Raw genomic sequence first — 15,779 nt, 5'->3', positions numbered from 1 at the left:
GAAGGAAGGAAGGAAGGAAGGAAGGAAGGAAAGAGGGGGGCAAGAAGGAAGGAGGGAGGGAGGGAAGAAAGGAGGGAGGAAGGGAAGAAAGAGAAGGAGGGAGGGAGGGAGGGAAGGAAGGAAGGAAGGGAGATCCTGAGGCCCCTTCCCACATCTCCATCCAGTCTTCTAGGTTTCACCAAGGCTCTGTTTCTCTCCCCATAGACATAAAGTACATCGAAGTGACCTCCACCAAATCAAGATGTCACAATGGCCCCCAGCAATGCTCCAGCCCCTCTGTCACCCCACCCTGTGGCTCCCCACGCATTGGCGGCCTCCTTCTTTCCAGAGACATCCCTCGAGAGACTCGAAGCAGCAGCGAGAGCCTCATCTTCTCTGGAAACCAGGGCAGGGGTCCGGCTCCTATCCCCTCCCCCTCCCCCTCCCCCAGTATCTCCATCCCTTGCAGGAGTAGCCGGGCCTCAGGGTCCTCGCTGGTGGCTTCTCCAGGCTTGGAGAAGGGGCTGAGAGCCCTGGTCCCACAGCGGGGCAGCAGGATCTCTGTGCTGTCAGCCAGCCCAGGGTCGGATGTCAGCTTCGTGTTTGGAAGGTAGGTTCCATAGTTTCTGCCTGTGCCTCCCCAGTGTACATGCACGTGTGCCTATGGGCACACACATACACATTCTAAAATCATAGAAGGGCACCCTGCTCTCTCTGAACAAAATCTAAGCATGTGCCAAAATGGTAAGGGTGAATGTTGGGATGTTGGGCCAAGTACTGGTGGCTCACACATGTCATCCTAGCAACCCAAGAGGCTGAGATCTGAGGATCATGGTTTGAAACCAGGGTAGGAAGGACTGTTAGACCCCTATCTCTAATAAACTATCAAAAAGCCAGAAGTGGAGCTAAGGCTCAAGTATTAGAGTACTAGCCTTTAGCAAAAATAAAAATAAAAAGCTAAGGTTCATCACCTAAGCCCTGAGTTCAAGCCCCCAGGACTGGCAGGCACACACACACACACACACACACACCAATTTTGTCTTTTTTTTTCTATCAACAACCATTCAGGCTTTCCTCTATCATGCAGAATATAATTCAATACCCAAAAGTCTGGATGTTCATCTACTTTTCACGAACAGGGCCCCCTTCATTAAGGAGTCTCACCCATCTCCTTTCCAGTCCTGCCACAACCCACCTTAAGAAAGGCCTTTCAGGGGCTGGGAAGATGGCTTAGTGGTAGAATGCATGCCTCGCACGCATGAGGTCCTGGGTTCGATTCCTCAGCACCACATAAGCAGAAAAAGCCAGAAGTGGCACTGTGGCTCAAGTGGTAGAGCACCCGCCTTGAGCTGAAAAGCTGAGGGACAGCGCCCAGGCCCAGAGTTCAAGCCCACAATGGACAAAAAAGAAAGAAAGAAAGAGTTTTCAAAACTCAGGGAAGTACACAGGCTCTGTGGGCATGAGGTGAACCATCAGGGAATAAAAAGCCTCCTTCCCTTCTGTGCTGTCAAAACCTCATAGGAGAGGCCAACCTGCCTGGGCATTGTTTCTCATGGTCTCAGCTCACTTTTCTGCAAACCTCACAGAACTGCACGCACACACACACACCCCATCCTGCCCCGGGAAGACCAAACCACAGGATTTGGCAAAGTCCGGGGATCCCACAGCCGTGCCTGCTGACTCCAGCTGGGGAGTTCCCTCTGGGTCAGCCACAGACAAATCCAGCGCCGGGCCCGGCTTGTCTGCAACGTTCTTGAGAGTGATGGTCAGGCGATGTGAGTGTTCATCTCAGATCTGCTTGACTGGAAAGACAGAGGGAATTCATCAACCTGAGACCGTGGGGCCTGCAGGATCAGCTCAGGGCTCCTTTATTGTGTTTGTTTTGTTTTGTTCTTGATTCAGAGTCTTGCTGTATAGCCCAAGTTTACCCCAAACTCATGATTTTCCTCCCTCAACTTCCCACAGGCTGGGATGACAGGTGTGTACCACCATGCCCTGCTCTGCTCTCTACTTTAAATGACCGCAGAGTCATTTAGCATCCTTAGAAGATCAGGTGGGCAGAGGGAGGGAAAGTGGGAGAAAAATGAGGGAGGGGGTAACAATTTAGACAAGAAATGTACTCACTACCTTACATATGTAACTAGCCTCTCTGTACATCACCTTGACAAAATTTAAAAAGAAAATCAGGCAGAAATGGCCTTTGCTATAGGCTTGGGGTGGGAGGTATACAGGACTCTCCTGAATCAAAGCCATGGTACCCAAATGGCTAGACTCTAGAACCTAGATCTGACCCCAAATATCCAACCCTCTAACACTCTGTTTTCTCAATATCTCTCTCCCTTCTCCCCCTCCTGCAGCAGCCAGTCCCTCCTCCACTCTAGCCTCTCCAGCCATCAGTCATCTTGTAAATCCTTGGAAAGCCCGGCCAGCTCTTCCTCCAGCCTTCACAACGTTGGCCCAGGGTCCATGAGTGTAAGACGCAGTGACGTCCAGAGTCCCAGCAACCCTACGTTAAGCATGAGCATGAGTCAGCCCAGAGCAGCCCACTCCCCTCCACTGGCCAAGGAGCAGGCCAGCAGCTGCCCTCCATCCATCGCCAACTCCATGGTAGACATACCCATTGTGCTGATTAATGGCTGCCCAGAACCACGATCTCCTCCGCCCCAGCGGACACCAGGACACCAGGGCTCTGTCCAGCCTGGAGCTGCGTCTCCCAGCCACACTTGCCAAGCCACCAGGAACCACAGTCAGAACCTGTCAGATGCCCCCTTCACCATGTCCCCAGAAGGTACATTATAAATCAATCCACCAAGCACTGGGAAGTTTAGTTGAGGGGCGTAGCACCAATGCACCAATGGACTTCAACAACAGCCAGTCCATACTTGCATTGAGTATCTATCTCCTGGGTAGCTAGCACTGTGCCGGGTTATGAAGATCCACAGTTAGACACAATCTGGACAGACCAAATACAAGAATCACTTCAGAGGAAGCTAAGCCCAGGATCGAGACACTCTGGTTCTATGCACGACAGAGGAAGGAGTCATTTGTAAAGCTAAAATTGGGTTTTTAGAACCCCAGGCCCAAAGTTCAAGATTCCCATATTAGGTCCAGCCCAGATAAAAATACATGGCAGGGCCTGGGAATGTGGCTTAGTGGTACAGTGCTCACCTAGCATGCATGAAGCCCTGGGTTTGATTCCCCAGTACCACATACACAGAAAAAGCTGGAAGTGGTGCTATGGCTCAAGTGGTAGAGTGGCAGAGTACGTTGAGCAAAAGAAGCTCAGGGACAGTGCCAAGGCCCTGAGTTCAAACCCCAGGACTGGCAAAAACAAAACACAAAACCATGTCAGGATGCCCATGCCTCATTTCTGTAACCTTAGCTACTCAGGAGGCTGAGATCTGAGGATCACAATTCAAAGCCAGCTTGGGCAGAAAAGTCCATGAGACTCTTATCTCCAATTAATTAGCAAAAAGCCATAAGCAGAGCTATTGTTCAAGTAGTAGAGCACCAGCCTTGAGCACAAAAACTAAGGAAGAGCATTCAGGCCCTGAGTTAAGCCCCTATAGAGAGAACAGGGCCTCCGCAGTCAGATGACCTGTAAACACATGCCATATCTAGGAATGCCAGGAATATTGGGCCCAGGGAAAAGTCACTGAGAGGACTCTGATTATGAGAGGCCTTGAACGACAGACTAAAAAGTGCATGGGCTGGGAAGGTGGCTCAGTGGTAGAGCGCTTGCCTTTCATGCATGAGGCCCTGGGTTCGATTCCTCAGCACCACATAAGCAGAAAAAGAAAAAAGCCAAAGTGGCGCTGTGGCTCAAGAGGTAGAGCACTAGCCTTGAGATGAAGAGCTGAGGGACAGCGTCCAGGCCCAGAGTTCAGGCCCCACGACCGGACCCAAAAAAAAAAAAGTGGGTGAGCCAGGCACCAGGGGCTCATGCCTGTAATCCTAGCTACTCAAGAGGCTGAGATCTGAAGATCTGAGGTTCAAATCCAGTCCAGGCAGGAAAGTCTGTGAGACTCTTATCTCCAGTTAACCACCAGAAAACCAGAAGTGGTGCTGTGGGTTCAAAGTGGTAGAGCACTTGCCTTGAGCAAAAATGCTCAGGGACCCCACCACCAACCAAAGAAAAAGGAGATGAGTTTTACATGCTTTGAGTAGCAGCAGGTTGCTGGAAAGTGGGGCACAGGGTGTCGATGGTGCAGGCCCCCATCATAGCTACATGGCAAATGGGTTGTGGACAGGAGAACTGGGGTAGAGGGCTGGGGACAGAGGACAGAGCCAGGCAACCGTGGGGATGTTGGAGCAAGGAGCTTGATGACTAAGCCGAGGAGAACCAGAGGGCGCTTCAGTGTTCCCTCTGACGTTCAGAAATGAGTGAACCCAGAAGGGGTGGACGGGGAATGGAGACAATGCATTCCAACTCCAGACAGACAAAACCACAAACCAGCAAACACCCTCCTTCCCGGAGCCGGTGACTTACAGGCATCCAAAAAGAATACAAGCAACCAGAACCCACAGCAGTAAACACAGAGGCTGAGCCCAAGCACCCTCTGATGTGCACCTCCCATGAGCAGATCCCAGGGACCCTGTTTCAGCAACCCTTCCCCCAGCCATCAACTTCCAAGCCTAGTTCCACTGTGAGATATCCAAGGTGACTCCTAGGGGAAAGGGAAGCTCACTGTGTGTGTGTGTGTGTGTGTGTGTGTGTGTGTGTGTGTGTGTGTGTGTGTGTGTCTTGGTCATAGAGTTTGAACTCCGAGCCTGGGCACTATCCCTGAGCTCTTTTTGCTCAAGCGCTCTACCATTTTTGAACCACAGTTCCACTTCGGTTTTTGTGCGGTTAATTGGAGATAAGGGAACTTTTCTGCCTGGGCTGGCTTTGAACCCAGATTCTCATATCTCAACCTCCTGAGTAGCTAGGATTACAGGTGTGAGCAACTGGCATCTAGCCCAATGCTCACTCTTACACACACATCAGTGCAAGCAGGAGACAATGACATCTCAAGTGTACGTTTGAATCTACTCCGATGGCTTTCCGAGTCCACATCACTTGCAGATTATAGTATGATTGTTATAATGAGTTACTCTCAGCTCTGACAGGTCACACTTTAAGATGTTGACATTGAAAACCATTGATCTCCAATTTTGAGGGTCCCAGAATGCTGGACCTTTGGTATCACAAAGAATACAGTCTTCTCCCTGCTTTGATAATACCCCAAGACAGCACTCATTAGACTCTAAGATCTTATCAAATTCTGCAAAACAGTCTCAAAATAAAACTTATTTTCATGGGTTAGGGGATAGCTCAGTGGTAGAGAACTTACCTGGTATGCATGAAGACCTAGGTCCCATGCCCCAGTACCAAAACAAAACAAAAAAATCATTTTTGTGCTTTTGAAACATTAAAGACCCTCAGAGGTTATTTAGCCCACTTAATCTCCTTTGGGCTTTAGGAGCTAAACCATTCTACAAAATCAAGGGTTGTGTGTATGCAAGTGCACATGTACACACTGGTACAGGGTTTGAATTTAAGACCTAGGGCCTAGCCCCTTAGGGAATTTTTTTGTTTTTGTTTTTGTTTTTCCTCAGGGCTGGTGCTCTACCACTTTGAGCCTCCACTTTCAGCTTTTTGCTAATTAATTGGATCTAAGAGTCTTATGGACTCAAACCTTAATTCTCAGATCTCAGCCCATTGAGTAGACAGAATTACAGGCCTGAGCCACCAGCCGGCACCCAGCCTAAATCAATTTATAAATTCAAGCTCCTAACTTCCAGGCACAGGTTCTTGCATCCAGATCTACTGTTTCCTTGTCCTTCCTGTTTGCTGAATATATTTCTAAAGAACTCTTAGAGTTATGAAGGGAGAGAAGAGTGTGAAATCAAATAATGCAGCTGGGACTCCTTTATCTATCCCTCTGTCAGTCCCCATCATGGGGGCATTCATTATCAAGAATACAGGGGGACTTTTAAGTTTTAGGTGCGGCCAGCTCCGGATGTTCCTGACTGCTTCCCCACCACCCCCACACCCCCGCCCAAGTCCTGGGGCTTGAACTCAGGACCTGGTCACTATCCTTGAGCTTTTTTTGTTGTTGTTCTACCTCTTGAGCCACAGCACAACTTCTGGCTTTTTCTTTTTATATGGTACTGAGGAATTGAACCCAGGGCTTCATGAATGCTAAGCACTCTACCACTAAGCCACATTCCCAGCCCCTTCCTGACTGCTTTTGTCTCTTTAGGTAATTTGGAGATCTCCTAGGGATGGGGTCAGGGAGGGTGGCCGTTTGGGACTCCTTGTAGAACAGCTCAGTGGCTCTGACAAACTCTGCTGGCCACCTCTTGGCAGCCCTTGGTCCAGCCTGCATCATCTCCTTTCTCTGCCTGTCTCCAGGTCCTGCCAAGGACATGCAGCCTACCATGAAGTTTGTGATGGACACTTCCAAATACTGGTTTAAGCCCAGTATCACCCGAGAGCAAGGTAAAAGGAAGCAGAAAACAGGTGACCCAATACGTCGATCTGTTTCTGAATTCTGCCTTGGGAGGATGGGACCCTAGGTCATGGGAATGAAGGGAATGGCAAGCAGCAGGCCTGGGGAAAAGGCGGAGGACTGGGCTTTTGCTGACCCTGCCGACCTCATGAAGAAATAGGAACTACAGCTAAACTTGCAGAGATTAGACTGTAGAAGGAACTTCCTGAGAACAAATGATGATTGTGCAATGACTCCTCTATTAAGATCCTATGAAAGCTGGGCGCCAGTGGCTCAAGCCTGTAATCCTAGCTACTCAGGAGGCTGAGATCTGAGGATCACAGTTCAAAGCCAGCCCGGGCAGAAAACTCCGTGAGACTCTTACCTGTAAAAAACTACTTTAAAAAGCTGGAAGTGGTGTCCAGGCCCAGAGTTCAAGCCTCAGGACTGGCAAGAAAGAAAAAGACCCTATGAGGTGGCTTATTCCTATAATCCTAGCTACTCAGTAGGCTGAGATCTGAGAATCATGGTTCAAAACCAGCCCAGGCAGAGGTCTAAGAGACTCTTATCTCCAATTAACCAGCAAAATAAATACTAGAAAAATGGAACATGGTTGGGCTGGGAAGGTGGCTCAGTGGTAGAGCGCTTGCCTTGCATGCATGAGGCCCTGGGTTCGATTCCTCAGCATGACATAAGCAGAAAAAAAAAAGCCAGAAGTGGCGCTGTGGCTCAAGTGGTAGAGTGCTAGCCTTGAGCTGAAGAGCTCAGGGACAGCACCCTGGCCCAGAGTTCAGGCCCACGACCGGACCAAAAAAAAAGAAAAATGGAACATAGCTCAAGTGGTAGAGTGACACCCTTGAGCAAAAAAAGCCAAGCAAAGTGTGAGGCCATGAGTTCAAGCCCCAGTATCAGCACCACACACACACACACACAAACACCCTATGGGACTGGAACAGGGGGTCTATGGTATCTGCCTCTGACTTAAGGATTTTTCCAGCAATCGAGCTTCTGAGAAAGGAGGAGCCAGGTGCCTTCGTGGTCAGGGACAGCTCTTCCTACCGAGGCTCCTTCGGCCTTGCCCTGAAGGTGCAGGAAGCTCCGGCATCCGCCCAGAGCAGACCAGGTACAGGTACTTTCCCCATCTCTGTGTTTGCTGGGGCCATGGGGTGTGGTGGGTTCCATCCAAGCTTAACACTAACTCTAAAGGCCGCCTTGGGAGCCGTGTCATAACAACTCTTGAGAGGAGGGTCTCCTCCTGGCCCTCCCAGCTGCCCTCCAGAAATGAGCCCCTGAAATGTCCAGTTCTACCCTCATGGAGGAAGGTCCCCACCCCTTTCCCAGACTTGGTCTTCTGGGACTTACCTCAGTCCAGACTAGATTCATCTCCAGGAACCCAAATGGAGTCTGAATGTGTATACACCAGCTTATCACACACGTGTAAGAGCCAATCACACGTGTGATAGCTTATCACATGTATAATAGCTGATGATTAGTATAATGGCAATTGATTAGTATTATGGCTAATCACATGTGTGATTAGCTTATCCTGTGCCTTCCCAGGAGCTCACAGTAACTCAACACTCACCTCAACTGTGTGCCAGGCTCAGTAAGGAATCGGGGAGATAGAGGAATCACAAGCAGACACCACCTCGCTGGGGAGATGGAAGTAGAACAAATATTACAGTACAAGGCACTTAATAATAAAGTCCTCACCTAAAAAAAAATAGGATAGTACCGCTCATTCAATAATCAGGTGAGGCACAAAGAATTTATGACCACAGGCTATTAAGTGATAGAGAGAGAATGAACAATTCAACCTTGTGTTCTTTTGTATGCTGCCTCTCAGTTGGCATAAGAAAATGAAGGGCTGAGGGTAGAGCCCAGTAGTAGAGTGCTTGTCTACAGGCACAGAGCCTTGGTTGGGTTCCATCCCTAGCATGGGGGAAACTGAAAAAGAGGAAGAAAAACAACCTCTCTCAGGTACAGGTTTTCAAAGAAGCCTTTTGGAGAGGCAATGAGAGGAGGTGGAGGAGAAGCTGTGGGCCTGTGAGGAGTCAGAGGGCAGGGGTGCCCCCTCAGGCGCCAGCCTTGTTCAACATGCAGAGGTGATCTGGCAGGAAGTAATTGCCAGTCAGGGATGGGATGGGGAAGACCAGACTAAAGAGCTGATATTTGCTCTAAGCAGTCACCAAGAACTATCTCTGAAGCCAGGCACGGGTAGCTCATATCTGTAATCCTAGCTACTCAGGAGGCTGAGATCTGAGGATCACGGTTCAAAGCCAGCCCAGGCAAGAAAGTCTGTGAGACTCTTACCTACAGTTAACCATCAGAAAACTGGAAGTGGTGCTGTGGCTCAAGTGGTAGAGTGCTAGCCTTGAGCTGAAGAGCTGAGGGACAGCACCCAGGCCCAGAATTGAAGACCGCAACTGACCAAAAGAGAGACAGTGAGAGAGGGGGGGGGGGGGGGGGAGAGGGGGGAAGCTGTCCCTGAAGCATTGGTGGCTCACCCTTGTCATCCTAGCTACTCAGATGACTGAGATCTGAGGATCACGGTTCAAAGCCAGCCTGGGCAGGAATTTCTGTGAGACTCTTATCTCCAATTAGCCACCAAAATCCGGAAGTGGCTCAACTGATAGAACACCAAGGCCTTAAATTACACACACACACACACACACACACACACACACACACACACACACACTATCACTGATAATTCTTGTCCAAGAGAAGGGTTTCCTGAAGGGAAATTACCAGACACAGAAGCCATTGAGCTAATGTGCTAACATTTCCTTTGGAGGAAGACCTTGAACACAGGACTCCTACCTGAGGCTTCACCCAAGGCAGAAACTAGTAGGACAGTCATGTTCGGATGGAGTGATCCGGGATTTGGTGAACACTGGGCTCCAGGACCCCATCTTCTTCTTTCTTTGCCCAGGTGAGGACAGCAGTGACCTTATCCGACACTTCCTCATCGAGTCTTCTGCTAAAGGGGTACATCTCAAAGGAGCAGATGAAGAGCCCTACTTTGGTGAGCCTTCCTCAGCCTCCAGGAGATGACCTCCCCCAGTCTCCAGACCCCTGGGGTGGGGGGTCCCACCCTCCTGCTCTGTGGAGAGAGGGGGAGCCTAGGAAAACCCTCCTGAGCTGTCCGTTCCCTAACAGGAAGCCTGTCAGCCTTCGTGTGCCAGCACTCCATCATGGCCCTGGCCCTGCCCTGCAAACTCAGCATCCCACACAAAGGTAAGCCTGGTCCTAGGGCAGGGGGCTGTTGATTGTCACTAAACAGGCTCTCATGGGTCACCTCTTACCCTGTTTATGGATTATTTCAGTGCCGTGGGTAATTTTTTTACAAAAGTATTCTCTGAAGCGGGTCAGTAATTTCTATTTACTAGATGTGAGAATTTGAGAATGGTAAAGTTCTGGGCCTTCATTTCTCCCTCTATAAAATGGAGATAACCATTTGCATACCCACAATGAAACAATGGTGAGCAGCTTAGACAAGACAAATCTAGCCAGGGTCTAAACACAATGATAGCCTAGAACAGACATATACTAGGCATCCTAAAGAGAATAAAAGCATAAGTCCAACAGTGTGCAAAAGGTAGTTTTCCTCCACCAAGCCCGATGTTTCTTACATACTTACTCATTCACCTTATCAGGTAAAGTAGATGACAGAGGTGTGTGTGTGTGTGTGTGTGTGTGTGTGTGTGTGTGTGTGTGTGTGTGTGTGTGTGCATTAGTACTAGGGCTTGAACTCAGGGCCTGGGTGCTGTCTCTTAGGACAGTGTTCTTCCACTTGAGTTGCAGCTTCACTTCCAGATTTCTGGTTGTTAATTGGAGATTAAAACTCACAGACTTTCCTTCCCTGTGCTGGCTTCAAACCATGATCCTCAGATCTCAGCTTCCTGAGTAGCTAGGATTACAGGAAAATCACTGAAGCCCGACTCTTATGACCCTCTTAACAGACCCATTTCATAGATATAACAGTAAGGTCCTAGACCTAAGTAACTTGCCCAAAGACTCACAGAGTCAGACCCAAACCCAGATCTCCAGCTCCATCTGGCCCAGCATCTCCATAGAGACCACAGAGTGGGTCATCTCAGTGATGTGCAAAATGGTGGAGCTAGAGGACATTTGGGAGGTGGAGGGGAGCATCTCTACACTCAGCCTGGGGACAGGGTATGAAAACAGTAGGTGGGGGGTGGCTTGTGAGGACAAGGTCACAGCAGCAGCCTGGGGTAGGGGCTTGGGGGAGATCAAAAGGCTTGCAAGCCAGGCATCTGGGAGCCCAAAGTTTGCCTAATTGCAGTAATCACACCTGGTTTCTCAGCCAGTCACTTCCTGGAGATGGGGAGGGGGGGAGTATAGAGTCGGGAAGTGTTCAAAGGAATTAGTGAAACCTGCTCTCCGGAGAGGGGTCTACTCATTCCCCTCCTGACCTCCCTGGGGGCCTATTCCTTTTCTGTGGCTCAGAACTTGGAGGTGCAGATGGAACCACCAACTCAGCTACAGACAGCCCCTCCTCCTGCCTGAAGAAATCTGCGGGTAAGTGGTGTGGGGGAGGCGCCTGGGCTCACTGTGCCCCCCAGGGCTTCTCCCCACCCCCCTGAGTACCTCCCAACTCCAGACCATGCAGGCCCACACATGTTTCCCATCATCCCTTTGTTTCTGCAGCTTTCACAAGGTGCCCCAGCCCCCTGGGCCTCTGTTAAACCAAGAGAGGAGAGGCTGCAGGCTTTGGGCCAGCAGGGAAGTGGAGAGGGGTTGCTGGCAGGCTGGCACCCCATCCTGCACACACGTGGGCACAGGCAATCATGCCAGGGTCTCTCTGCATCTCAGATCCCTACCCTGGAGGTGGTCTCTAGGTCAGGATCCTTTGGGAGGTGTCAAGTGTGAGTCCTGGGGGCTTCTACAGGACCCCCACCCCCACTTCCAGAGGTCAGGCATCAATCACTCTTCTCCATGACAACTCCTGCTCTGGGTTACCCTCCCTTGCCCCACCCTGGAGGGCTGGGAGGGGCGGAGCAACCAAAAGCTGAGTCTTCTGGGGTTGGCCTCAAATTTCTGAGACCCACAGATCCACTCCCTCCCTACCTGTTTGGTGGATTTGACTAAAGAAAACGACCACCTCCTGTCCTAATCTGGGTCTGGGCAGAGGGAAGATCTGGGCCTGGTGAGGACTGATTGCACACCCCACATCACGGTTTTCTGTATCCCACAGGCTGCCACACCTTGTACCTGAGCTCCGTGAGTGTGGAGACCCTGAGCGGGGCCCTGGCTGTGCAGAAAGCCATCTCTACCACCTTCGAGAGAGATGTCCTCCCCACACCCACCGTGGTGCATTTCAAAGTCACCGAGCAAGGCATCACCCTGACAGATGTCCAGAGAAAGTAAGGGCCTTCCCTCCACTGAGGGTGGCCAGGTTGGCAGAGCAAGGCTAGAGAGGAGAGTGAGACACAGCCCAGGATTCAGAGCACTATGGACCCAGTGGGCCACCTACGTGCTGTCTGACTTCAGGCAATTCCCTACCTTCTCTAGGCCTCAGTCCACTGACCCTCTGCAGAAGTGTCCCTTGTCCTGACTGCTGGGATGGAATTCACCAGTTTCCATTGGATGCTGATTATGTTTGCACGATGATGGGACATGGTTTCTAGACTGAGCTCAGGAATGCAGACTGGAATGAAGTCACTTTGTCCTTGTGGGCTCACAGGAGCCCACCTGGGCAGGGCGCTTAAAGCAAGAAAGTGGAAGTAAAGCTGTGGCTCACGTGGTAGAGCACCAGCCTTGAGCAAAAAAAATAAAAAATCTAAGGAACAGTACTGAGGCCCTGAGTCCAAGCCCCAGTAGTGACACAAGCGTGCATGTGCATGCATACACACACAAGCAGGAAGGAACAAGAGGATCCAGGCTCAGGCCTGAAATCCTACTCAGAAGGCTGCAATCTGAGGTTCTCAGTTCAAAGCCATCCCAGGCAGGAAAGTCCATGAGAGTCTCCAATAAACCAATAGAACAAAGCTGGATGTACAGCTGTTGCTCAGTAATAGAGCTCTAGCCTTGAGCAAAAAAACAAAAACAAACAAAAAAAAACCCTCAAGGACAGTATCCAGGCCCTGAGTTCAAGCCTCAGAACCAGTTCCCAAAACAAAACAAAACAACCTAGCAGCATGGTGGACGGATGGCAGAAGGCCTTAATTATGAGGATGCAGGGCAAATGGGCTCCATCGGAGTCCTAGGCCCAAGCAATAATAAGAAGGTCATGCCAGGTCATAAGAATTTTACTGATAGGCTTCTTGAGTTACAAGAAGCTTTGGGGGGAGCCAGAAATACTAGAAGCCAGACATGGCACCAGAACAAGCTCTTGTTCATATTCTCTTTCTTCCTCTCCCTCTCTCCCTCTCCTCCCTCTCCTTCTTCTCTCTTTCCCTCTCTCTCTCCCTCTCTCTGTCTCTCTGTCTGTGTCTCTCTCTGTCTTTCTGTCTTTGTCTCTCTTTCTCTCTGTCTCTCTCTCTCTCTCTCTCTTCCTTCCACACAGAGTGTTTTTCCGGCGCCATTATCCACTTTCCACCCTGCGTTTCTGTGGCATGGACCCTGAGCAACGGAAGTAAGTTTAAGGCTGGGCCCTCCAGGGTGCCCAGCTGCCCTCCACAGTGCCCTGCTGACTCTGGCATTGGTTGGAAGGAGAGTGCCTGTGAGCTCCAAGGGCTCAGAAGCCTCAAGATGAGGGCAAGAGAGGAAGTGGCTGGCCCATCTCCGGATTCGCATCAGGGTCTTGAGGGAGAGAGCAAGGCATCCTTCCTCACTCTTGTCTTGTTCCTTTCCCACAGGTGGCAGAAATACTGCAAGCCATCCTGGTAAGGCCTTCCCATCCTAAGATGTGTCCCGTGGCAGGGCCCCACACCTGGAGATGGAGGGAGGCCACATCCTAACTTAAAGAACCCATGTTGATGGGGGCACAGAACCATCCATCCTCAGGGGGCTCCTAGTCTGGTCGGGGAGACACGACTCTCAGAGTCCTGGACTACATGCAAGAGGCACAGATTCTACCTCAGGGAGCCTCAGTCTTATTTTATTTTTGTGCCAGTACTGGGGCTTGAACTCAGGGCCTGGGCACTGTCCCTGAGCTTTTGTGCTCAAGGCTAGCAGTACTCTGCCACTTGAGCCACAGCTCCACTTGTGACTTTTTGTTAGTTAATTGGAGATAAGAGTCCAGTGGACGTTGCTGCCTGGATGGCTTTGAAACAGGATCCTCCGATCTCAGCCTCCTGAGTAGCCAGGATTATAGGTGTGAGCCACCAGCGGCCTGCAAGCCTCAGTCTCGTAGGGATCCTCCAAGATGATGGTCAAGGGCATCATTGCTTTCAGGGAGTTTCCACTCTAATGAGGAATACATAGGTCCTGTCCTTGGATCTTCCCCCCACCCTGCCCCTGCCATTTATAATGGAGACTCAGAATGTGAAGTCTGACAGGGGGATGTCTTATCTCTAAGCTGTCTTTGATAATGAGGTGCTAAAGCCAGGACTAACCTAGGTGTAGAATGAATACCCGCCCCTACACCCCACCTCCCCCCATCTCCCCGCACCTCCCCCCATGCCAGCTAACTCAGATTGCCCTCTCCCACCAGGATCTTTGGGTTTGTAGCCAAGAGCCAGACGGAGCCCCAGGAAAATGTGTGCCACCTCTTCGCAGAATATGATGCTGTCCAGCCTGCCTCCCAGGTCATCAGCCTGGTAGCTGCTCTGCTGCGGGACACAGAACGGATGTAGGGGGAAGGAGGGGCACCTATGTGCCCTCCTGAACACCTTAAGGGCCTTATCCATGAGTTTACCTTTACCCCCAGGAGGCGGGACTGTGGCCACACTGACCAACTCTTCTATTGGACTAGAGAACAGGATCAAGTTAAGACCTTCAGACCTGCTGTCATCTTCAGCAATAACCTGCATCCAGACACCCCGTCCCCACCAGCCTCAGCTGATAGACATGGCATTGGTGGGCCTCTTTAGAGTGTTCCTCCACGATTGTGCAGCACACCCATACCTGCATGTCTGGACTCCACCTCCACGATGAGCTGAGACCCGTGACCCCTGGTATTGTGGTAAACAGTGTATGCTGAGTTAGGACCCATGAGTCTCTTGGCCTGAGGCTGCAAAGACAGAGAACAGACTGTCCCCTCTATCGCTTCCTCCATTTTTATATCTCCATATTTGCTTTTGATTTTTTGGCAAGTGTCCCATAACAGGTGTCATAGCTACCAAGTGTTTTATATAATACACATCTGGTGAATGGGAACAGAGGAGCCCTGTTGTTGTTGTTTTTCTTCTTTTTCATCTTCTTCTGGAGCATACACAAAGGCATCTCTCTGGAGTTCTGCCTAAACTCCAGTCTTTTTTTGTTGTTTGGTGGTGGTGGTGGTCATGGGGCTTGAACTTGGGACCTGGGCACTGTCCCTGAGCTCTTTTGCTCAAGGCTAATACTCTATCACTTTGAGCCTCAGCTCCACTTACAGTTTTCTGGTGGTTAATAGGAGATGTGAGTCTCACGGACTTTCCTGCCCAGGGTGGCTTTGAACCGCAATCCTTAGATCTCAGCCTCCTGATTAGCTAGTAGGATGACAGGTGTGAACCCGGCTAGAACAAGCTCTAGAGTCCTCCTAACCTCAGAACTGGGAGGACCCCAAGCCCTTACAGCTGTGTGGTGTTGATTGACCTCATGGCCACTAGGGGGCAGCAGAGAGTCAAGAATGCAAAGAGGCAGCTTGCCCAGGCCACTTGAAGAAGCGAGGCCCTTTCCTGCCCACTGCCACCCCCACCTCCACCCCAGAGAATCTGGAGCCTTTTGTCTAGCAGGTTTGAGTTCCTCACTGGGTAAGAGGCAAAGCTCAGGGAAGAAGCCCACATTGGCTCTATGCAGAGGAAGTGCCTGGCTTCTTCGAGTGTGACCTTGCCAGAGCATCATTATCTTGGCCAAGGTCAGGCCTGATAGGTGATGATTCCAGCCTAGGAAATTAAACCAGACTAGAGCAGCCCAGGGCTAAGATCAGCCCACCCAGCCTGTGGTCAGGCACTGCTCCACTCCCAGAGACTGCGGGATATTAGCAGAAGTTCTCAAGCCCTCAGTGCCCAGTCCTAGACAGGAGACTGGCAGAGTTCCTTTATTACTATGGGTACCTGAAAAGTTTCCACAACAAAAATATAAAGTCAGTCCAGGCAAGAAAAGTAAGGCCCTCCCTGAAGAAAATAACTAAAGCAGAAAGAGCTGGTGTGGCTCAGATGGCAGAGCACCTGCCTAGCAAGTGTAAAACCCTGGGTCCAAACTTCAGGACTGCCAAAG

The 15,779-nt window shown here is 50.6% G+C and overlaps 1 protein-coding gene across 1 annotated transcript in view; it reads left to right on the top strand.

The window, feature by feature from the left end:
* Window positions 1–14,268, top strand: part of Tns4 (tensin 4) — a 22,491-nt gene extending 8,223 nt beyond the window's left edge. Inside the window, exons 2-12 of the mRNA XM_013037823.1 lie at window positions 205–589; window positions 2,337–2,767; window positions 6,377–6,463; window positions 7,450–7,575; window positions 9,388–9,480; window positions 9,615–9,692; window positions 10,926–10,997; window positions 11,674–11,842; window positions 12,985–13,053; window positions 13,277–13,303; window positions 14,074–14,268. Coding sequence (XP_012893277.1) covers window positions 205–589; window positions 2,337–2,767; window positions 6,377–6,463; window positions 7,450–7,575; window positions 9,388–9,480; window positions 9,615–9,692; window positions 10,926–10,997; window positions 11,674–11,842; window positions 12,985–13,053; window positions 13,277–13,303; window positions 14,074–14,215 — 1,679 coding nt within the window. The 3' untranslated portion in view covers window positions 14,216–14,268. The remainder of the gene's footprint in view (window positions 1–204; window positions 590–2,336; window positions 2,768–6,376; window positions 6,464–7,449; window positions 7,576–9,387; window positions 9,481–9,614; window positions 9,693–10,925; window positions 10,998–11,673; window positions 11,843–12,984; window positions 13,054–13,276; window positions 13,304–14,073) is intronic.
* The last annotated feature ends 1,511 nt before the right edge of the window (window positions 14,269–15,779 follow it).

The sequence above is a fragment of the Dipodomys ordii genome, unplaced genomic scaffold, assembly GCF_000151885.1.
Source record: "Dipodomys ordii isolate 6190 unplaced genomic scaffold, Dord_2.0 Scaffold7, whole genome shotgun sequence".
NCBI classification, from domain to species: Eukaryota; Metazoa; Chordata; class Mammalia; order Rodentia; family Heteromyidae; genus Dipodomys; species Dipodomys ordii.
The sequence above is the reverse complement of the archived record's forward strand: the minus strand, read 5'-3'. Positions and strand labels throughout refer to the sequence as shown.